Genomic DNA, 23442 nt, shown 5'->3' with positions numbered 1-23442 from the left:
CGGTAGAGCGCTCACTAAGAGTGTGTGAGAGGTCGCGGTACGACTCTGCCCGTCCCCCCTTTTTGTCTTTATTGTTCCAAGCATTTAATGTCTGACTGAAACTTTGCATTTTATAGTAATATGAAGTTTTAAAACTATTAAAAAAATAAAAAGTGATACAGCAGATTTCCTTAAACATGTTGTTCAAACAAAGACGTTTCTCCAAGAAAAGTGCAGATCTAGGTTCAAACTTATAACGAGAAAAAACAAATTTATATCATAATTCAAACCTAAAACAACAAAAACTGCCATGAGAGATGACGCCCCTATGCCTTCTAAAGACTAGCACATAATTTGCACTTTACTGAAAACAGTCTTTATTTCAAGCCGAATTTTTATATTCCTCACAATATTAAAAGTAAATAAATGAAACAGCGCCATCATAACAAAGACTAATGAAAAAAAAAGAAGCTAAAATAAAGAATAATAATAAAACATTGGAGCCTTATGACCCAATAGCGTTATCAGAGACAACGCTATAGGGTTGCCTCTGATAATCTCCTGGGAAAAAAACTGTTGACACATAGTATCGATTTTACAAAAATTGATCACAAAAAGGAGAATAAATTTGTGTGTGCCCAGTGTGTAAACCCGTTACTGCTATGGAAAGTGTATGTCATTGACAATACCTGTCCTTGAGAAATTAAAAAAGTACACCATTCCGTTTCATTCTACGCTCTTTTGATTTTATGCCTTGCTTAAATACTATGGCGAAACCCTATCAAATCAGGTTAATATCTGATCTTGTTTTGTAGAAGTATTTTAGCTAAGTACACAAGATCTTTGTAACTCTGAGTGTACAAGAGACTTTAAATGTGGCTATTATTTTTAATAGTCGATTTGGTCAAATGGCAACGATACAGCTGTTATCTTGGTTTATCGATGGGACGACAATAATTTGGCGAAATGAAAAAAAATGTTTAGTCAAGATTTGTTTGGGCATAGAAGCCCTCTAGTTGTTACTGTAAATTTGGTTCTATGCACTAACTCAAGCAGAGGAATGTAATAGAAAAGGCTTGCTATGGGTTTCCATCGCCAAAAACAGTCTAGGATTAAGAAATTGTTATTAGTATTTTTGTGTATCCTCTACCTTAATGTGTATTACGTATGTTCAGTAGGTTCTCTTTCTATACAGTTTAACAAAATGGTAAACTGTTTTGGTTAAGCACTACCAGGTGGTTAATCCGGATTAAACTTTTAACTTTTTTTTAACGATCATCGCTGCGTAAAAATTGTTATTACAGAAATAAAACAAGAGTAATAAAAGAAAATCTTTTTTTTCACTTTAATGAGAACTGAGAAAATTCCTAATCCGCTGTGAGGTATAAGGCAAGACAGAGTGTGTCTGCTGTAAAGTAAAGATTAATTAATAATTAAAGCTAAAAACAAGAATTTTTGTTTGTGATTTTTTACAAACAATTTTGTTATGCAATTTTTTAGATTAATAGCAAATTATAGACTAAAGATAAATAACAAATAAATTTGTATGCGCTTTGATGAGAGATTAGTTTAACGTTCCTAACCTGCTCTAAATTGCAAACCTGTGCTATAGTTTATGCGTTGACTGACAATGGTGAGGAAAAGGAGAGCTAATTCGACCCAACCCGAATTTTGTGGTAGTGCTGAACTGGAATAAGACAGGTTATGCCTTTATAAAATCTACCCCACTTGGGGTTGGCTCCAGTTTTTAGTCTTATTGGGGTCTGATACTGTCTGGTTTCATACTTATCATTTTTATTTTCATTGTAAATCTTTGCTGCTTTTCAGACAGAACAAGCTGCTGCTACACCATCATCAAAGACTTTCCCACCAAAAGAAGTCTTAATGTTCATACGTCTAGTTGAATGGGGTCTCCAGGCTCTAGATGTGTATACTCTCAACGGCATCACGACTACACCCGTGACTGGTGCAAATGGAGCCAATGGACGTCCAGCTGCACAGCCAATTCAGTCAGTTAGACCAAAAGATGAAAAAGAAGCACTGGAACATTTTGCAGGAATTGTATGTCGGCTTGTCTCTCTTTTGACTCTTTTCTCAGTTGATTTAAGGAGAATTTACATAGAGTAAAGGGAACAAATCATAGGAGAAATTATGTCAGGAATGCTTTTAATTTTGATTGTGACAAGAACTTTTCTGTCCTCTTGTGTGTTTTTTTTTCGTGGTTGCCCATTAGGGGCAATCTAGTAAAGAATGTACCCTAACCTGTAGTAACCGAAATTTTAAAAACACGCTTGGAAAAACACTGTCAACTGAGGGAGAGTCGCCATTTGAAGCGGATTAAAGAATGGTAACTGTTATTTCGATTAATCCTAATGGTAAAGTTTATTATGAAATTTATGGGGATTACAAAAATGAGGCCAAAACACCATAAAAATAGTGTCAGGTCGAAATGTAAACGTCATTGTTAGAATCTCCATAGTCAAAAACACTATTTAAAAGAATTGCAGTCAATTTTGAGCAACAAGGAATATCACTTTTTCGTATGGGAAACAGTTTTAACTTTCCTTTTTATTAATCTCCTAGTATTATATTGCGTGGCCTGAAACATCATAAATAAGCATGGGCACTGTTTCTGTTTTCTGTTTCTGTTCTGTTTTTAAAGCACCTGTTTCTGTTCTTTTCATGCAAAGAAACAGAAACAGATGACCTGTTTTTTATTTACCTGTTCTGTTTCTGTTTTTATAATAGCTATTTTGTCCTGTTTCTGTTTTTTTTTTCTACCTGTTTTTCTTCTGTTTCTGATTTTATTTTAGTGATACGAGAATGAGATATTTGAGAATTTTGAACTTACAAATTGATTTTTAAATAATAATTTGAAATTGTAAAGAAGCGTGGTTACGCCTCATGCGATTTCAAAAATTGGAACCTAAATAAAATGATTGAAGTCAGTCTGTCAAACGTATCAAATAGTGCTTCTTGATTGTTTCAGCTAGGCAGAATTAGGGACTAGGAGTCAGATGATAGTAGGTATTTGCTCAAGTGTTAGGAGTGGCGAATCCAAGGGGGACCCCACTCCCCCTCCAAGATTTTTTCTGGCACCCTCATTCCTTATTTTTTTTTTTTTTTACTCCTTTGTTTAGAATAAATCTCTCAATTTCGTCAAATATTGGTACGTTTGTCACATTTGGATCCCCTCCCCAAGATTTTGCTCATTGATGGCCTTGTCACATTAGGCCTCGCCAGAGATTTTACTTTAGATCCGCCTCTGAATGTTAGGACGGTAAAGGTACAATTTAATTCCACTAAGGTGACGTAGTGCTTCCAGTACCGTACGTTATTCCATCAATTGAGCAGGAAAGTTGGTAGGGCCTCTGTCTCCTACATTACATGGGAAATAATTTGCACCTATAACTTTAATTTAACTGTTTTTATGGAATTTATGCTGCTAAATAACATTGACTTGCTACGATTACCATGCTGACCTATAGATGATAAATACTGATTATTAATTTGCAAATTCTCTTAAATGCTTAGTCAGAGAGCAATGTATATGTATTGAAGTCTTGTCCAGCAGAAATACATGTTTTTGCTAGCAAATCTATATTGCATCAACATAACAAGATGGCCAAATATACCTTTTCTCATGTCACTGAAATCATCCCTGAATAAAATCAATAGAAATCCTTTCAAGGAAAAGCCTAGAGTCGAAACTAGCTGCTTTCCGGAAGGGCCAAATTCTTATAAAATGCTGATATACTTTTCTCATTTAGTAGGATATCAATCTTCTGGTGAACACATTTTTTTTTACCATATAAGACAAGAAATAAAAAAAAATAACACTAAGCGGTGAATTATTTCACATATCTGTCTCATAAATACCAATTATAGACAGCAAATTCCCTTAAAAATTAATATTGCGCTTCAAATGGTCTAAGTTGTTATGAAACCGTAGTTGGGATATGTCATGTTGCTTTTATAAGCAGACAGATTTTCTTGGCTTATTGTGCCAACAAACCTGCTCAGGAGGCAATTGGTCTCTTTCCCCCTAGTTACGCCAGTGAGGTAAAAGAGGTCAGATATTTGGGTGGAGGTGCAATTTTTAAAATGGTAGGCTACTGGAAGGTGCTTCTAAATCTGTGAAAAATCCTAAAATCAACCTTCGTGCTAAGAAAAGCATGATGTCATCTTCTGATGACGACTTGGACGTTCCAAATAAAACTTCTAAGCTATCTCTATGGGTATCCCATGTGAAAAAACGAATCTCAGAAATTGTCAGGTGGAACTTCTGCAAAGTGTCTCTAAAGGCTAAGGGAGTCTCTACCACAATATTTATATACCATCTTAAAAGGAAGGATATAATTGATGTGCACAAAAATAAAGTATATGCGGCTGGTGCAGTAAATAACTAACCCAAACCAACTCAAAAAAAATATATATATATATATCAAGTCAGGCTGGTGCCCTAAAGAAAGCTCCCGATAGTAAAGCAAGTGACACAGAGGACAATGAATTAGTGAAATCCGGAATAAGAAGAGCAGACATACGACCATTCCTTAGTTCTAATCGATCAAAACAAACTTCTCTGTAGAAGCTCTGCTACAAAACCCTGTTTAAAGACAAATTGGCACTTTCTGTGTTTGTTAGGCCAGATATGAAACAGCTTATTTAGAATACAACAGGGGGCTTGAAAGCACCATCCTAGGGAACTATCCATCGTCACATAAATGTTGCTGTCAGAAAAAAAAAGTTAAACAGAATACTGGTGAAAATGATTCAGACTGCCTTTCTGTTCCTTTTTCTGAAAACTCCGGAAGTGAAGATAATTTTGCTGGAGAATCTGATTAAACTGATGCAGTGTCTATAGAAGAGGGTGGCGAAAGTAATGGAAAAGAACAGTGGGGAGCTGGAAGTCTGTCAGAAAACAAGAATGCAGCATAGGCTATCTGATGACATGTTACACAGCTTATCTGGATCCCTCAACATTTGGGAGGTTTTTACTTGGGGGTTGTTCTCTGGTCCCTCAATCTTTGACACCATTAATATAGGATACATTATGTAATGGTGCAGATACTGCAAGAGATCCCACTCCAACTCGCCTTTGACCTGCTGAAGTCCTTGAGGCTATGGCAGAGTCCAATGAGGAAAGGAGGGCAGAAGTGCAATTTTCTTATATTACACCTTTGAATTATTGGCAGATCCAGATTTTCTTTGGGGGGGGGGGGCTCCGCTAAGAAATAAAATTACTATTCTTGGATTGTGTAATTATAATTAGTTATAGTCGAGGATGTCACTACCCTTTTTCCTTTGGGAATGGACTATGAAAACGAACCTACATAATCAAAAGCATGCCCACTCGTATTCTTTAAACAAAAATTTGAAGTAGTAACAATTTCTGTGATAAAGCATGTGCATGCGTTGGAGGAAGTACTTTCCACCGCAAAGCAACGGAAATTTTCAAAATGAATTGTCAAAAAGTACAATTGTCCTTATATTTGCATCCTTTGAAAGCCTATTTAAGAGAAGAGAATACTTAAAGAAAGTATTATGTAGCAAAGAGTCTAAGGTCCTTTGAAATTCAAAATTTGAGAAATTTCACATTGCTTATTTACTTAAGAATGAATTTGGTGGAGGGCATAGAACAATAATTTATAGCGCAAAGCTCCGTAAAAATATGTGAAGTACCCTTAAACCATTGATTTTTCTTTTGAAAAATTTTCACAAAAATGGGCTTGGAAATAATTACTCTTAAAAGGCTACTTTAAGCTGCGAGGTAACACTCAATTTTTTAATTGGCAGTAAGAAGTGTCATTTTCCCGTGCATTTTTCTTCTTTCATGCTTTTGTTTAAGATGGCTTCCACACATTAGGATAGAGTAGGGGGGAGGGGAAGCATGGTCTGGAGGTGAAAATTGTCCCCTCCCAAATCAACTATATGCTCTGCTTAAATACTAATGACTTTGAGCTGACTGCGTAATTTCATGCTGAAAATTATTGTAGTTTCAAATTGTCTCGAATAACTAGTATGTATTTCCGGGAAGTTTGAGTAGATGCTGTGTAAACATAAAAGTGTATTTTTGGAACGGGAAAATGGAAGAAAAATAACTATAAAGAAAAAAATTATGGCAATATTTATGCTGCGCAGACAATTTTTCGCCCCTATATTAGAAAAGCTCTTTTTTGCGAAAAAAATGCTGCAAGAGTACTAAGTTTTTTCAAAAGTGTTACCACCACAGAAAAGCACTACCCATGGCAAGTGGCAATCCTGACGAGAAGCTAAGGAGAAACTATGAGGTTAATGTGTTCACATTGGTGACCCAGTCATTTTATGGACCCAAACCAAGAGATCTTTCCGGAGTTGCCAGAAACCGCTCTAGAGCCTTTTAACGTACTACTACTTGTGTGTCAAGCGAACATGCATTTTTGATTGCAGATTATTTCATGCGAAAGCAGTATCCACGGACAACGTCGAAACAAGGGAAAATCACAATTTTTAACTGATAAGCTTTAAGGCTTGAACAACTGATGTTATAATTCACTTTACGATAATAAGACAAAACTTACCATTTAGAATTTTTTCTTTCTTTAACGCTTAGGTGTTCAAAAACGGCTGTTTTTGATCAGAAACAGCTGATTTCTGTTTTTACCAAAAAACAGATCAGAAACAGAAACAAGTCTTCTGTTTTTTGTTTACCTGTTCTTTTTCTGTTCTGTTTTATTCAACCCCTGTTTTTTTTTCTGTTTCTTCAGAAAAACAGAACAGTGCCCATGCTTAATCATAAAGCGATGTTTAAGGGCTCATTTGAAATAAATTGCTATATCTAGTGCCTTTGTAAATATTAAGAACATGTTTAAAAAAAAATTGATAAAACTACATCTTCATATACAAGATGATGTAACACAGGTATCGTTTTACAAGATAATATACCACATATCTTTTGAAAAATTGTTTCTCAGGAATATTATATCATATTTGAGTGACCTGCTGTGTGATAGCCTGGGGTTGATTCTTTACTAGATTCAGCTAAGAAAAAGCCAAGAGCTTTTTCCCGTGTGTGATATATACATTGATTAAAAATAATTCATTTTTCTAAAAAATAAATATAAGAATCTTGGATTGAGAAAGGTTGAAAAGAAATTGCTACTGTGTAGATACTAAATAGTATAGATGTATAGACAACGGTTGTAAAATTGATTAGTAAATTAATCAATTTTAAGATAGAATTTTGGAAGTTTTTAAAGAAGGATCTAAGCAATAACTCGTTCTATCCGTTTCTTCTTGAAAGAAAGTATTTGGACAAAGACGAAAAAGTTTGAAATGAAATAAGGCTGTAAATATTTCGTATCATGTTGCTTGTTCCTACAGAGCGACTCGAACTTCAATCCTCCTTCTGTGCATGAGAGTTCCATTGCCACTGTACTGTAGTAAAGTATAGTAAAAAATGTATTGTTATGTTTTAAGATATTATATATCTGTACATGACTAACATAGTCCCAGGGGCAATCTTCATAAATTATGAAAATGATCATTATTTGCAGATAGGCTTTGCTGTAGCCATGAGTAGAAATAGGGTCAGAATATCTATATAAGCTATTTAAGCCTTCATGAACAAAAACAGTTTTTTTATGAAGAAGTACCGTACCACTTGCAAAGTTAAAATGTGAACAGGCATCGGCTACCTGACAAGAAAAAAAGCTTCCTCTTGAAATGTCTGTTGTCTTTTGTAAATAGATATAAAGTGTAGAATGGATTGTCCTATGTTCTTGATATATTTATCTCTCTTATGGTCGTGCAAGTCACCCCCCCCCCATTCATTCAAATTCAAAGAAATTGTGTTAAAAAACATTTCCAATATATGAACCGAAACAATTTTTTTGGTCGGTTATTGAGGGATTAACTTAAGTACAGTGAATACCGGGTACAGACCATTTAAGGGTGTTCATCACTGTGCTGACACCTTTCTGTTTTTTACCTTTCCTTATCTTATGAAGCAATGTTCTCTCTGAGAATGTGCATCATACTGTCAAATAATTGACGATACCATAAATCTTGCAAAAATTTTCTCTTCTTCATAAAGTCACCATTTATTATGCTTTTAGTTCAGCATGCTGTCCCCTCAGAATTTCAAAGAGATTTTCACAAAGACCATTGAATTTTTCGTCGAGCGCGTCTATAAAAATTATGCTCTCCAATTGGTTGCCAACTCATTCCTTGCTAATCAAGCAACTTCGTCTGTGTTTGCAACAGTTCTGGTGGAATTCCTTTTATCACGGATGGAAGACATGGGAGCCAGTATTGAGCGAAGTAATTTGTATCTGAAACTTTTCAAGCTTGTTTTTGGCAGTGTTCAACTGTTTGCTCAAGAAAATGAACTGATGCTAAAACCCTATTTGCACAAAATAGTCAATAGGTAAAATTATTTTTCTTTTTTTCTATTAATTGTTTAATTTTTTTTATATTTTTTATATTAAGACCGTTCGAGACTATTAATTCAGTTTAGCTAGTCGTGTTGTTCCTTCCCCGACCAAACCAAGCTGAATAAATTTTCAATAATATCCAATTTCCGTGTAATATGAATTTTGTTTTCACCAGAATTTACGAGATGATGATAATACCATCTGCAGGATTATAATCTTCTACGGCATTGATTAAAATAAAACAAAAAATCCCGGCTTAAATTCAATAATTAGTGTAATAGTGTAATTTTATTAATGTAATATTTTAAATATATTTAATATAGTAATAGTTCTTATATTTAAAATTAAACATAGTGTTTAATATATTTAAAATAGTTTTAAAATTATTTGATTTGTAATTGTGTAATTATAACTAATAATAGTATAGTTATTAAACATTTTACTTTAAAAGTTAGTATCTTCGTTAAAATAACGCGAAAAGTACTTCTTTTTGACAGTCATAACAAATTTTATTACCATGATTCAGTATTGCTTTTATAACTTTATAATTTTTTAAAATTACAAGTTTCGACTGTAATAGTTTAATGGGTTTTAATTTGCGAAAGGAAAAAACGCAGACCGGTAGCTGATGAGCGATGTCAAAAAATAACAAAATTAAAAATAGATAAATAAATGACTAAAGCTGTTCGAAATAATTATATTATTATTCTTAATTCAAGACCTTTGCTACATTTGTAAGTACTTAATTGTCTTTTTTTTTCATTGTAATTTCTTTACATTTCTATGAAATGTCTATCATGTTTCCATTTTTTAAATACATTGCTCAACTTGTAATTTTTGCAGGTCGATGGATCTGGCTCTCACTGCCAAGGAGCCATATAATTATTTCCTACTTTTACGCGCGTTATTCCGGTCAATAGGAGGTGGAAGTCATGATTTACTTTATCAAGAGTTTTTGCCTCTACTTCCAACTCTTCTTCAGGTATGTTTTGGCTTATATTCCTCCTATACATTTTTTTCCCGAATCTTCTTCAATATCGTTGATTCTTAGCTAAGTACTGGCCACAGACCAAAATTATGTAATTTAGATGTCCAACTGAACAATTTTTTGGGTAATCGGCAAATTTAATGCTTTTGCTTGTTTGTTTTATTTTCTTCTTAAAATGTTTTCTTAATATTGCTAGTTAAAAGTAAGCTTATTCAGAATGTTTTATCTTTACAAAAGAAATTCGAGAGAATTAAATATAAGTTATGAAATAAGCAAACATGCAATCGGAATGGAAACTGGCGCTGGCACAAGAAGCACCAATTTACCCCTTTCATCTCCAACCAGTAGTTCTCGACTTCTTTTCGAGAGTACTCCCGCCGTCTCTTCCCTAGATTTACCCCAAAGTATTGATCCTCACTTCCAATTGATTTACCCCCCTTCTTTCAAGCCCTCAATATGATATGGTGCACAGGGATGCTGCTACTCCTAATTTTGGGAGTCGAAAGTCCCTGGTACCCCCTTCGGGTCACCCTACTGCTACTACTAGGCAAATTGATCTTGAGTCTACCCATAGTACCCCCATTCCTGTTAAGTCTGATAAATCCCAGCCACCCACAGAAATTGTCCATAGACCTCCTCACCATCGAACTTCGTTTTCAATCGTTTGCCAGATAAAACGGGTGTTTCTGGTACTCATAGTAGTAAACATAATAATAATAAATTACGTTACCATTTGACTAAGTTGTTATGAAGTAATGCAGAAAGCCTTAATTTTGAAGAACTTGAAATTCCGGCGAATAAGCTAGCATCAGATTTAATTTGTATAACCGAGGTTCAGTCCCAAAACCTGGATACTCTGAAGATGGCTTATTTTAATAAGTTCATTAAATTTCGCCCACATGATCATTACCTTGGTAAAAAAGGTGGAGGGGTAATGATTTTCGTTGTGATAATTTGTCGCCAAAGGAAGTAAACGTTCCAGGAGAATAAATGAGTATGATAAAATAATTCGGATCAAAGTTAAACTGAAAGTTCTACCACGCCCATTAACTAATATCATTGTTTCATTGTATCCAGCCGGCCAAAACTCAGAGCACCGTAAAGATTTTTCGGAAAAACTCCATACATCGCTTGATTACCTCCAATCTAAACATCCAAATGCTGGGATCCTACTTAGCGGTGACGGAAATGAACTAAATACAAGTCATCTTTGTCGGGAACTTAATTTAAAACAAATTGTTAATATCCCAACAACAAAAGGTGGTACTTCCCTTGAAATTATTCCCTTGACATTTATTGTACAAACATGTATGAATTCTATCAAAAACCTAATTCCCTCCCCCTCCCCCACTTGGTGGCTGTTACCATTTTACGCTTTTACTAAATTTGATACAAGATCATATCCACAAGTATAAATTTGATGTATTTAAGTATCGACCAATTACAGGTAGTGGTCTGCTCAATTTTGTAGCATGGCTTTCAGAAGAGCAATGGGAAGATATATTCGCTGCCGATGAGTCCTATAAGAAAGCCGAACTTTTCCAAGAAAAGCTTATCAATGATTATATACTCAATTTTCCAGAGGTAAAAAAGAAAATATGTTCTAATGATAAGCCGTACATAAATGATACAATAAAAAGTTTAATCCGACAAAAATTAAGACTGTTTTGCCAAGGAAAACTGAAGAAGCTAACCTACTAAAGAAATTTATAAAAAAAAAAACAGATTCGAAAGCTTCAGCGCAGTATTACCGTAATAAAGTAAGTGAACTCTTTAAAGCAAGACCGAAGCAGTGGTATAATACAGTCAAGAAAATTAGTGGTAAAACAGTCAAAAATGTTGACTTTAATTTTGATGTTCCCTCTGACACTACTGTTAATTCATCAAATAAACATCTTGCCACCAGTGTACTAACTCTCCCTGATTTCTCATGTAATATTCCCTCCCCCTCCCCCCCAGCACCAGACCAGAATATCCCTGTAGTACAGCCTGCTGATGTTGAGGAGAAAATACGTAAACTAAAGAGAACTTCAATATTCCCCCTTAATATTCCAATTGATTTAGTAAAAGCATTTCCTGATAAGTTATCAAAATCTTTATTAAATATATTCAATGCAATAACTAGAAGTGGCTCCTTCCCTAAGTGCTGGAAAACAAGATTCATTATACCCATACAGAAGAAAAATGTTAGTTTGGATTTTTATAGAGTCCGACCAAATACCTTAACAACAATACTCTCTATACTGTATGAGAGCTTCGCAACCGATTGGCTTCAAAAGACGATCCTTGAACTTATGACTGAACAACAATTCAGAAACATGAAACGCTTATCAACGACACATTATTTGGTCAGTCTTCTCGATAATGTATATAAACTACTTGACGAGCCAGATACCTGGCTGAATCTCCTTTTAATCGACCTCCAAAAGGCTTTTGATCTGGTTAGACGTAATGTTTTAGTTGAAAAATTGCTTAAGGAATTTAAAGTACCTCATTTTCTAGTCAGTATTATTGCATCTTTTCTGTCATATAAGAGTCAAGTTGTTAAGTGCAAAAGTGTCTATTCTGATTCACTCCCTATTTCTTTCGGAGTTCTGCAAGGTATACTTTTGGGTTATTTACTATTTTTGGTAATAATTAGTAATCTTGCTAATGAATCAACCGATCGATGGAAGTTTGTACATGACATGTCATTGCTCGAAAAGTGCAGAAGAAATATTAAGAACAGTGCAATGGAAATTCTCAAAGACGTTGCGAGTGAAGTAGCCCAGTCAAAAATGAAAGTGAATTCTCATAAATCTCATATTATGACCTTTAGTTTTCTTAAATCTCATATTATGGCCTTTAGTTTTTTTTTTAAATCAGAGCCATCATTTATAATCCCAACACCTAATGGAATAATTACAACAAAAAACTAAACTCTTAGGAATCACACTGACTAGCGATTTGAAATGGGAGGCCCGCATTTGCTTTATTGTTAAACAGGCTAGTGAGTCTCTGTCTCTTCTTAAGCTATTTGCTAAATTTTTATGCTCAAAAGCACGTATTCTTTACCTTTATATATCTTTTATCTGTCCACAGCTTGAGTATGCTTGTCCAGTGTGGCATTTCGGTCTTACGGTGGATCAGTCTGATAGGCTAGAAATTATCCAGAAGAGAGCCCTGAGAATTATTTATGGGCATGACAAAATGCCTTACATTCTCCTCCTCGAGGAATTCCGCCTCCCTACATTGGCAGACCGACGTGTTACTCTTTGTACCAATTTCGAAAATAATCTGCGTCGTAACTCACGCTTTCAATGCATACTCCCAGCCCCTTATTACCCTCCAAAGCCCTGTTACCCCGATCAAAAGCGCAAAAAATCCCGATTCAGATCCTGTTAATGCAAAAACTGAGCGTTATAGAAAGAGTTTTGTGCCAGCGTTCGTTTAAATTATAAATAAATGAAAATTGTAATGTATCATGTTAATGTGTCATGTGTATTGTCAATGTGTTAGTTTGTTTGTTTCATTCTTATTTGACAGGCCAGTTGAATTCATCGCTGTATGTTTTTATAATGTACTTACGTTTTTATTTATGCCCTCATTTTTATTCATTTTACTTATGTTACTTACTTTTATTTACATTTTACTTATGTACTTATGTTTGTGTACATAAGTACTTATTTTTATTCCTTTTATTCATTGTACTCATGTTATTTGACAGGCCAGTTTGATTCATCGCTGTAGGCTATGAAGACATAACTGACTTGGTGGCACCAAGCTCGGCAGTTTTTTATATGTTGTGAGCGTTTGCATGATAATAAAGTGCTATTCAGAATAAATATTGATTAATAAACATGAATGGATCGTTCGAATAAGTTGATCGTTTAGTTTTAAACGATCTTAGTTTTAAACGATAAGTTGTCTTCCAACATACCCTACCCTCATCTCAATTAGCTTCAAAGCATGCTTATCTACCCGACACTCTTTTATCATTTCACAGCATAGGCCAATTGTACATCTGCATCACATGCCTTTTGTCTTTAGTTTTGGTAGATGATAGGAAATTTTTCCAAGCGAAAACGACCAAGTGACGTCCCTATGTAAACTCCGGGTGGTATTTAGGATTAACATTGAAATATTACATTGTCTTCTTCCCAAATTTATCGAAAAGTTTTCTTTAAATATCTGTTTAAAAAAATTACTAGCATTACATTGTTAATAGTGCATAAACAGGAAACATTTGTTTATAAGCATTGTTTTTTCTAACTAGGAAAGCGAACTTGTTATCTCTGATGTTAAGGTCTGACCAAAGATGGTAAATATTATCACATGTAAACGACCAAGAGATGTTACTATTTGAACTCTGGCTGGTATTTCCGATTGAAAGTGAAATTCTATGGAGTCTTCTTGTCCCATTTGTCGAAATTTGGCAATACATATGTAGAAAAAATTACCAACATTCTTACCAAGGTTTTTTCCGGTGCATAAATAAGAAACTATCATTTCTTTTAGGTTTATGTTTTAGATTATTTTCAAGTTACAATCTCAACTTCAGCTTACCCAGCCATATACGTCTTAAAAAATTAGGAAAGCCCGGGAACTTAATTTTTAACGCAAAAGACCTTCAATTCAGGGATGCGGTTTATACACAAAGAGGGCGCCAAGTTTAAAAACACAGAAGGTGTATGAAAAATCAGCAGAAAATGAGCTAAAAAATATATCATCATGGAGCTCTAGAAGTATAGCTTTCCCGATTGCTGTAGCAGAACGAAAACACAACCATTAATTGGCAGCAAACTGGGTAAAAATCTAGTGACTGGATGAGTAAAATATAGGCTAACCCTAATATCTTGTCAACAAATAGGAATTGGAAAGAAGTGTATGCATCATGGGATAGCTGAAACTCTAAGCTAGGATTAATTTGTTTATTCTTAAAATTATTCAAGGTTTCAAATTATTCGTTGTTGACTTACCTATAAGAGCATCTTTTTGAAAAAACAATTATCCTATTCTAATGTATTTGTCCCTTCTAAATATTTTTCTAAAAGTATCACTTTTATACTTAACTTGAATCACGTAAAGTACAAATATTGCATTCATTGTTTCACTTAGGAACCAAAAAAAAATAGACATGAGACATTCAAGTGCAACAAAGACGTTGAAATCATCCTAACCTGTTTGGCCAGCGCTAAATATATGATAAGGAATTAAATTAGACTACCCCATTGAGGATAAATATGAAATATTGCGTAATGGAAAACTAAAGACATAACTAAATTATTTCCAGGTTTCTGTGATATATTTGAAATATCAAGTGCCAAAAGCGGTATCGAATTTTCCGAATTAGTTTCTGCATATTGTTTTTCACGATTCGGTTCGAAAAAAAGGTGAAACAAATCATAGAATATCCTGGTTTTCAGGTATGGATAGACCTAGGATGGAGCCAAGTGGCAAAAATGTTTTCATTCTAATGTCCTTGGTACTTCAATGTACCCACTTATTTTGAACCGACTTTAATGTACCGGCTTATTAAAAAGTAGTTAACCATTTTTCTATCATTTAGAAGCTGAGAATTACATTTTATAAATTTATTTTTGATTTTTTGTAAGGAAAATATGAAAATAGGGCACTTTTCCCATTGTTATGGCAGAATAATATCCTTCTCTAGGAAGAAGTTTAAAAATGAATCCAAGGATATTGTCCTTTTAGTGCATGTCATAGCTGTAGATTTAAAGGAAAGTTGCATATCTCACAGTGAACATAAAACTTGAGTAATTTTTTCCTGTTTGAGAAACTTCGTCTACTTTGAAGCTAAGTTCTGACTGAAGACGGTAAATTGTATCGAACGTAAAAGACAAAGGGACGTTACTTTCTAAATTCCGGCTCGTATGTCTGATAAATACAAAATTCGTTTAAGTCTTCATATAAAATACATAGAATAAACAAACGACTCGTTTGAATACCCGTTCAATAAAGAATCCCAACGTTAAATTTTTACTTGTGTATTAGCATAGTGCTTTTTCCACAAGTGGATAAAAATAATTTTTGTGGCTCAGGGGAAAAAGCCAGTTCCTACTTGTATTCGCTGGCTGATTGTAAAAAAAGGTATAAGTTGGTCAATTGCTTTTTGATTGTGGTATCGGAAAGATTTATTGACAAAGGTTAGTCCTTTTAATCTATATTAAACAATTAAAAATTTGCAAATTTTAACATTAACTGAAAATTCTGTATGTATTTACTGAAAATTAAATGGGTATATAACTAAAATAAAATTAATTCATAATTAAAACAAGCTTCAAGAAGGTATGTACTTGATCGTAGAAAGCTTATGATACAGTTACGTTTGTGATATTATAGTTGAACTAATCCACGTTTTGATTCTGTTTTAAATGAGGAAAATAGGATAGAAAAATGGTGGCGTCAACTGTTGAGGGGGGGCATGAGCCCACCTACATTTTAGCCGCCCTCTTCCCTAGCATTTGAAAAGGGCATTTTTTCGGTATTTTCGATGAAAAAGTGGGAAAACTACAAAATTCCACTCCCCTCCCTAGATTTTTATAAAATAGATCCTCCCCCCCCCCCCGCCTCTTAATTTTCGTGAATAGACGCAACTATAGAAATAATATCTGGATTTAAAAAGACTCAAAGAGACTAAATCCGAGAATAAGTATAGTCTTTTTCACAATTTGTACAGAATAAACATAAGTTAATTATATATTTACTGCTAGTTTAAATCATTGTTGTTATCTTTTTTTTCTTATTGTTATTTAGGTCTTATATGGGTTTCCATTTGCAGCAAAGTATCCCATAATTCTATCTGATGAGGTACTTATGTGCCAACTTGAAACAGATTGGATGCTTTTGGAATTCCTGTATCTTGTTTGCTTGAATTTTATTACTGATAAACTGATCGTTTTGTTTAATATTTTTTCAAACGAATGATTTTTTTTTTTTTTTTAAGCTACAAAATCTGATATTTAAGTGTAAGTACATGATTATTTGTGTTTATTCTTACTTTGAAACGTCTCCAGCTCTTTCTTAACCTTGACTGGTAACCGACGTAAGATGTAAGAAAGGGACTGTAGAATTTCTCTTGCGATTACTTTATGATTAGTTTTTATTTTCTGTCATCTAAATTTCTAATGATTAGGGTAGGTTGGACAATAAAAAACAAAATTAACAACCAATCGCAGCGCAAAACTGGCTGAGGCCAAAGTAGCAGTGTAAAGCTGTGTTAGTTTATCGGCTATATTACCTTAAGAGTCACTACTCCTTGAGTGCCATGTGACAGGCAGGTTTAGATCATATTTCCCAAAGCTTTTTGGCGTGACTTCGTCCATTCTCCTGTCTCAAGGAGTGACAATAGTAGATTGTAGGGTAATGCATTTCTCAAGCTTTAAAATTTCGAAACGCCATATGTATTCTAACTACCCTGGAGATTTTACGTGAAACATGACTGTGCTGTAAATCACATATATTCAACTGGCTTCCTAGCATTTCCTCAGGATTATAACTGTTTATTCCTTTACAATGTTAGATCGTTGGTCCAGCAATAAATTCAACTAGTACTTTTGAAACGAACAGAAAGTATGAATCGTTTATTTTTTGTTACGTAATTATTTCTCTTCTAGGGCCTTAACAGTCTTCAAAGTGGGCTCCATAAACAGCATATGAAAGATTTGTTTGTTGAACTATGTCTTACAGTACCAGTTAGATTATCATCATTGCTTCCTTATTTGCCGATGTTAATGGATCCTTTAGTCTCGGCTCTAAATGGATCTCCGACTCTTGTTTCCCAAGGTGATTCGAAGCTTCAGTTTATCTTCTTTTTTTTCCTGTTATTTCTACCCTTCTCTTAAAGTGGCCACTAAACTTTAGGTCACCAACACAAGCTCACATTAAAAAAGAAACAGATGTTTTCTCTTTGGCTCTTGTCTTTTTTATTTGTCATTTAATCCTGTTCCGTAATGTTGACTGAAGAAAAAATTCTATCTGGTTGAGAATTTTGCTGTTTTGTCTTTGATCTCGATCGAAGAAACTCTCAGTCTGGCAGTTCTAAAAAAAGAGGTTAAAGTAAGAATTGTGAAAGAATTTGTCTGATGATAAACCGGTTTGAAGTCTTTCTATTGAATCCCCCCTCCATTTTATGGAGGAACAAATACAACGTTCAGATTTTACAGGATACTGAAAACGAAATTTTTGAAATTAGTTATCTCGAGGTCTTGATGAAAATAGTAATATGGCCAAACATCTTTGATGTTCTTTTTATCGAGGTTATAATGATAAAGGTCAAAGAAACCGGAAGATTATATTTCCCTTGTGGACATAATTGAAATAAGTGTTTAACCCCATCAGGAATTGGAAAATCAATCGATATTTTGACTGGTCCTGTGCCGTGTCATCATTAGGTTTAATCAATTTGAATTCTCTGCCAACACGTGAGCCTAAAAATGAAATGACTAAACGCCCAGAAAAATAATCACCATTGATATAAAATGGAACGGAAGAAATACGACGAACTAAAAGAAAGTGGATTGGCATATCTTTGACAAGGCTGAAATCTCTGCAATCCGTTTTCTTTCTAAGAGAGGAATTACTGTTTCCGGAGAATTAGAATGGATCTAGGCTTCTTCAATGTATCAATACTGGGTCCCATATTTCATTCAACCTTACTTCACATCAATATCTGTTGATGCTTGTTGATTTATTGATGCCTTATACTCGTATTTTGGCCGAGAATTGTGATAAGCCTTATGGTAATGCAGCAAAGAACGGTAAAGATATTGCTTGATTCTCCAATTGATGCCTCAACTGAGCCATCCTCCAGTTGATCCATAGTTGCAGGTGACCTTGAATATCTTCGTATGAGTATTTTCAAAAATGAGGAAATGTATTCGAATATTTTCAAAAATGAGGGCTCAAGAAATCGTCTTCCCCCATTCAGGAAATCTGTATTTTAAACAAATCCTGAGCTTGAAGTTGAAGAAAATGATAATAAACTATTATCAATAGAAAATGATAAAATATTAAGAAATTAGTTCACTTTTTTTTCATTACGGATTTTACTGGATCATTGTTTATGTGCATTCAACTTCACAAAACTTAGCTTATTAGACTAAGATCAGTAATTATTTTCCATTATTGAAACCAGAAATGGAATGTTTACTGTTATCTTCATAAAAAGGAATAAATCAAAACATAACCAACTAAATGTAGCTAAAAGTATGATCTTCTTGAGGCCGATAACGTTATACTTCTTTAATAGTTTCTGATTCTGACGATTTAAAATTAGTTGATAATTACCCTTTTTTACTTATTCTCCTTTTGAAACCCTTTCTAGAAATCTCTTACCATTGAAAGTCGTTTTATCATTTTATTGTAAAAAAAAAAATATTAGCAGGAATTTTATTACAAATCATTTAAAAACTAATTTTTTTTTTCTTTTTTTTACAAGAAAAAGTTGATTTAGTTTTAGTGAAAGAGAAGATATAAAGGTGAAAGAAAAAGATATATTTTATTTTATGTAAAATTATGTGCACCTATGGTCCCTGTTATTCAGATATGATCCTTGTGTGTATAATCTGTTGCTAATCTATCTCAGTTTCACTACCAAAATAAATTTCAGGCTTACGTACTCTGGAACTTTGTGTTGATAACCTTCAACCAGACTTTTTATATGAGCACATTCAACCAGTCCGAGCGGAGCTAATGCAAGCGCTTTGGAGGACTTTGAGGAGCCAAAATGATGGCGTTGCTTTGTCAGCATTTAGAGTTTTGGGCAAATTTGGTGGTGGCAACAGGAAAATGCTCATTGAAGCACAAGCTTTGGAATACAATGATAAAGAATCATTTGGTGAGTTAAATTTCAATTGTATTTTTGCAAATGGTAGTAAAACTGCTCGTGAGAAGCAAGCTTCCGATTGTTTACGTTAAAGCAATGTCGTCAATATTTAGTGGAAAATCATGTTTCGGCACTTTTTGTGGAGTTTATCTTTATGTGTTTTCAAGTAGATGGTCTTCCTTGTATTTTTGGTAAATGAAAGCGACATTTAGTTCGTGATTTTTATCTACGACTATGAAAGCTGTCTTTAAATTAATGATTTCTGTATTAATTCAGCCTGGAAAGAACACCGTTATATATGTATAAGGGTCCGATACCAATATATCGCTTTCGTACCGATACGATACCGATATAATTTGCCAATAAATTCCCCTTCGGAAAAAAACTTAAAGTTTAAACCTCCCATTCTCTGCCCAAATTCATACTCACATGTTTATCCCTGGTCTATTATACACCAAAGAAGAGCCTCAATAATTCAATGTGGATTCCAAAAATTAGGCTATTTAAAAGAATTGTTTGATTTTCAGTACCTTCGTCTGATCAGCAGCTTCTGAGCACACAAAAGAAATGGCGGATATATACGGAAGTGACATATAAGAAAAAAATTTAATCGAAGAAGTGGGTTTAGTTACATAAATACAGATATTCAGGTGATTTAAGAATAAATGAGTTGTATTTCGGTTTTCTCAAAAGAGAAGCCGATACTTTAGTAATCCCCAAAACAAACCTTGAACCACCTTCCCAATCATACAAACATACATATCAACAACCTCTTATATCTCAAAAGGTGTCTGCAAGAACTGCAGTGATTAAAAACAGAAATTAGGTCGCATAGTTCTTCTAACTTATTTAATTGCTGGTTCGTTTGTTTGAGTGAATGCATTTTTCTTTTATTTCTTCGTTTGGCCTTTAAAAACCCCATTTTTTTCGCTTTCTTTTTTATTGTTATAGACTATAAGTATTTAATCTATAATTAAAACTCTTGTACCGACTGAATTGACCCAGTTGAACCAATAGGCAACTGAATGTTTTTAGGAAATAAGGAATAAAACGAACTAAACTTTGTCCATAAAGTTAAAGGCCAAACTAAAGTTAAGCAAAGTTCAAAACGAAAGACCTTATTAAATAAAGGGGAAAAAAACGTCTTTGTTTGTCGTGTCTTTGTAGTCGTGTTAAATTGTTTGCTGGTTGTTAAAGCTATAAAATTTCCTTAAGCTTTTTAGATGCTATGGAATTATTCACTTATTAGTTTTCAGAATCTTTATTCTCTTCGCAGACGCAAGAGCTTGACGCGTCTTCCTTTTCAAGAGAATATACGTTAGTACTAAGTTTTTGTGCTCATGATTGTACGTCTTTTTCAGGTCCTTGTGTTCAGCTTTATTTTCCTGATTATAAGCCGGTGGTAAATCTACCTGTCGAGAAAATAATCGAGACTGCCTACAACGCTTTGAAATCAAGCGCAACGGATTCGTTTTATCGAAAACAATGTTGGGAAACTGTCCGTTGCTATCTGGCCTGTTCATTGCAGCTTGATGACGAAAAACACATTCTTCAGAATTTCCTTTCACATACCGCTTTTGCAGAAGGGGAAATATTTAATTTGCAGACTCCTGCGTACTCTCAAAAGTGTCCTGATATCCAAACACGAAACACACAACAAACGGCTGTTACTGCCATGTTTATAGCTGCTGCAATAAAAGAATTGCGTCAATCTGTACTGAAAACAATGGTTGCACTAGTGCGTCATTATACACTAGTGGCGATAGCGCAACAAGCAGGGCCATTTCCATTGGCTGTACCCGGCAAGCCGCCTAATCGAATAAGTGGATTAGACCCTGTTGTTTTAATTGACGCTCTTGCAACTATTATGGGCCACGAAGAAAAAGAATTATGTAAGCCCGGTCATTTGGCGCTAGTATTAATTTTAGAAACGTCTGTTACAGTGCTGGGTTCTAAAGAGCGGGCGTGCAAACTTCGCTTTATGGAATGTTTGGCGGAAAAAATGTGTGGGCTTTGTTATGAAAGAGCATGGTATTCAAAGCTCGGTGGCTGCATTGCTATCAAGTTTCTGTTTGAGAAAATGTCTTTGAAGTGGGTGTTGGACCATCAGTTTATTTTTTTGAAAGCACTTCTTTTCGTTATGATGGATCTCTCGGGAGAAGTCAGTAGTGGGGCCTTAGATATGGCAAAATCCAATTTAGAAAAATTAATATCCATTTGCGCTTCTCCACTTGAGCCAGTGTCAGCGACAGATGAAATGATAGCCAGCCAAAAGAAAAGCCTTCATGACGTTACTCATGAACTTGTTCGTCAGGTCACTAGTCCTAATACCTCAGTTCGTGACCAAGCTATGAAGTCGCTTCAGATGATAGCACACTTGACTGGTCAGACGGTAACCTCGGTAATGGAGCCTCATAAAGAGATACTTGTAGACATGATACCGCCTAAGAAACATCCGTTAAGACTGCAGCCTGTAAATGCCCAAATTGGATTAATGGATGGAAATACTTTTTGTACAACCCTTGAGCCAAGACTGTTTACGATTGATTTCAATATTGTTGAGCATAAGGTATTCTTATCAGAGCTCTTTTCATTGTGTGAAGCTGAAGATACTACTCTTCAAAAACTTCCGTGCTACAAGTCTGTAACAGATTTGACACCATTGAGAAAGTCTGCTTTAAAGGCACTAGCAGCTTGCCATTATATTCCTCAATGCAAAGAGAAAATATTTTCCTACCTATACAAGTCTTTATCATCAACTAATACAGAGCTGCAAGAAGCTGCTTTTGAATGTTTAAAAAGTTTCACAGCTGGTTGCCAAGTTGAAATGGAGACAGTTCACCTAAATGTTCGTCAGCTACTTGTTCATCTAAATGACTACAGGCAACTGACACCGAACATAATTCAACGGTTGTCTTACACCACACAGCTTTTTCCAAACACTTTTAATGAAAAATTGTGTGAGCAGATGTTGCAACATCTAAGAAGATGGCTGGAAGTGATAATTGTTCAGAATAAACCAACACCCGGACGAACTGTCTTGATGAATACAAACTCTAATGAGGTAAGGGTTGCTGCAGAGATCATAGCCTTGTTTCATCAAATTCCGGCAGCCTCTGCAAGGTTTTTGGAAATATTATGCAAGCTGGTACTTCAGACGGAACGAGCAACCGGTATGGAAGCTGGAAGTCCCTTCAGGTATGTTATCCCAGTCAGGATGTAAATAATTAGAGTAGATACATTAGTTATAAAGTTTTTAAACTTTGATCTTTATATTCCTTCTTCTTAATTGGAATAGCATTCCATAAGACCAAATTTGTCAGACAAATAAAAGTGTTTTATTGTTAGAGAAGTTGATGCGTAAAACAAGAAAGAAAAAGATAGTATTTCTTAATGTAGCTGTTGTAGCTTATGTTCTAAAAATTGACAAAACGAAACAATAGTAAAAAAAGAGAAAAACGAGGATTATACAAGCCAGTGAAATTGTCAAACTAAGATTATTGTTGGTCATTCAACTATGATACAACATCGTCAAATGGTATGTCCTCATTTTATTAATATATATTTCCAGGTGAAAATAGCTAATACCTTTCGTAAATAACATTTTGGTCTTAATAAAATGATGTTAAAAATAATTAAGTAAAGTAATAAAAAAAACCTTGAAAAAAGACACTAGAGAAAGGGCTAAACCTTAAGAGGTTTAAAACTGGTAGATTAGAAAGCGAAGTGAATCCGATCCGTTAGTCATACAGGGTTCTGGTGTTGTTAATTTTCCTGAAAGTACTAAGGTTATCTAAAATGCTGTCTAATCGTTTGAATTGGTTAAGTGGAAACTTCTATAACTGTGTCTGTCTTAAGAAAAGTAAGGAAAATGAGGATTCAGTTTTAATGAAAAAGACCCCCAAATGCAGTAATGCAGTTTATGGTAGTAGCGGGCGTAAAATTAAAAAAAGAATCGTTTGTAAAAATTAGAATATATAACGTATGCTAAAAAAAAATAGAACGATTACATATAACATATAACAATCATAGCTAGAACGTAGCTAAAAACATGTATGACACCAAACAGCTCCAGAAGGTGTTGCTTTCCTTCGAAGGTATGGACGAAAAGTATTGTAGTTTAATGTGTTTTTGGCTAAAAACACATTAAAAATGTATTTTTAAAATTCGGTTAAAAAAAATTGAAAAGAAAAACAGAACAAAGATAAGAAAACTGTTTTGCTCCTTTAGTAATT

General features: G+C 34.3%; 1 protein-coding gene across 1 annotated transcript in view; it reads left to right on the top strand.

Annotated features, from left to right (window-relative positions):
* The window catches only part of Nipped-A (Transcription-associated protein Nipped-A), a 178121-nt gene that overhangs the window by 66779 nt on the left and 87900 nt on the right, over positions 1-23442 (top strand). Inside the window, exons 11-16 of the mRNA XM_089093494.1 lie at positions 1807-2040; positions 8076-8386; positions 9237-9375; positions 16998-17166; positions 18992-19219; positions 20569-22405. Of these exons, the coding sequence (XP_088949620.1) occupies positions 1807-2040; positions 8076-8386; positions 9237-9375; positions 16998-17166; positions 18992-19219; positions 20569-22405 (2918 nt within the window). The remainder of the gene's footprint in view (positions 1-1806; positions 2041-8075; positions 8387-9236; positions 9376-16997; positions 17167-18991; positions 19220-20568; positions 22406-23442) is intronic.

This window comes from Artemia sp. Qi Xiang Cuo, chromosome 8, assembly GCF_049724085.1.
Source record: "Artemia sp. Qi Xiang Cuo chromosome 8, ASM4972408v1, whole genome shotgun sequence".
Taxonomy (NCBI): Eukaryota; Metazoa; Arthropoda; class Branchiopoda; order Anostraca; family Artemiidae; genus Artemia; species Artemia sp. Qi Xiang Cuo.
Note: the sequence above shows the minus strand (reverse complement) of the source record. Positions and strands in the feature narration are given on the sequence as shown.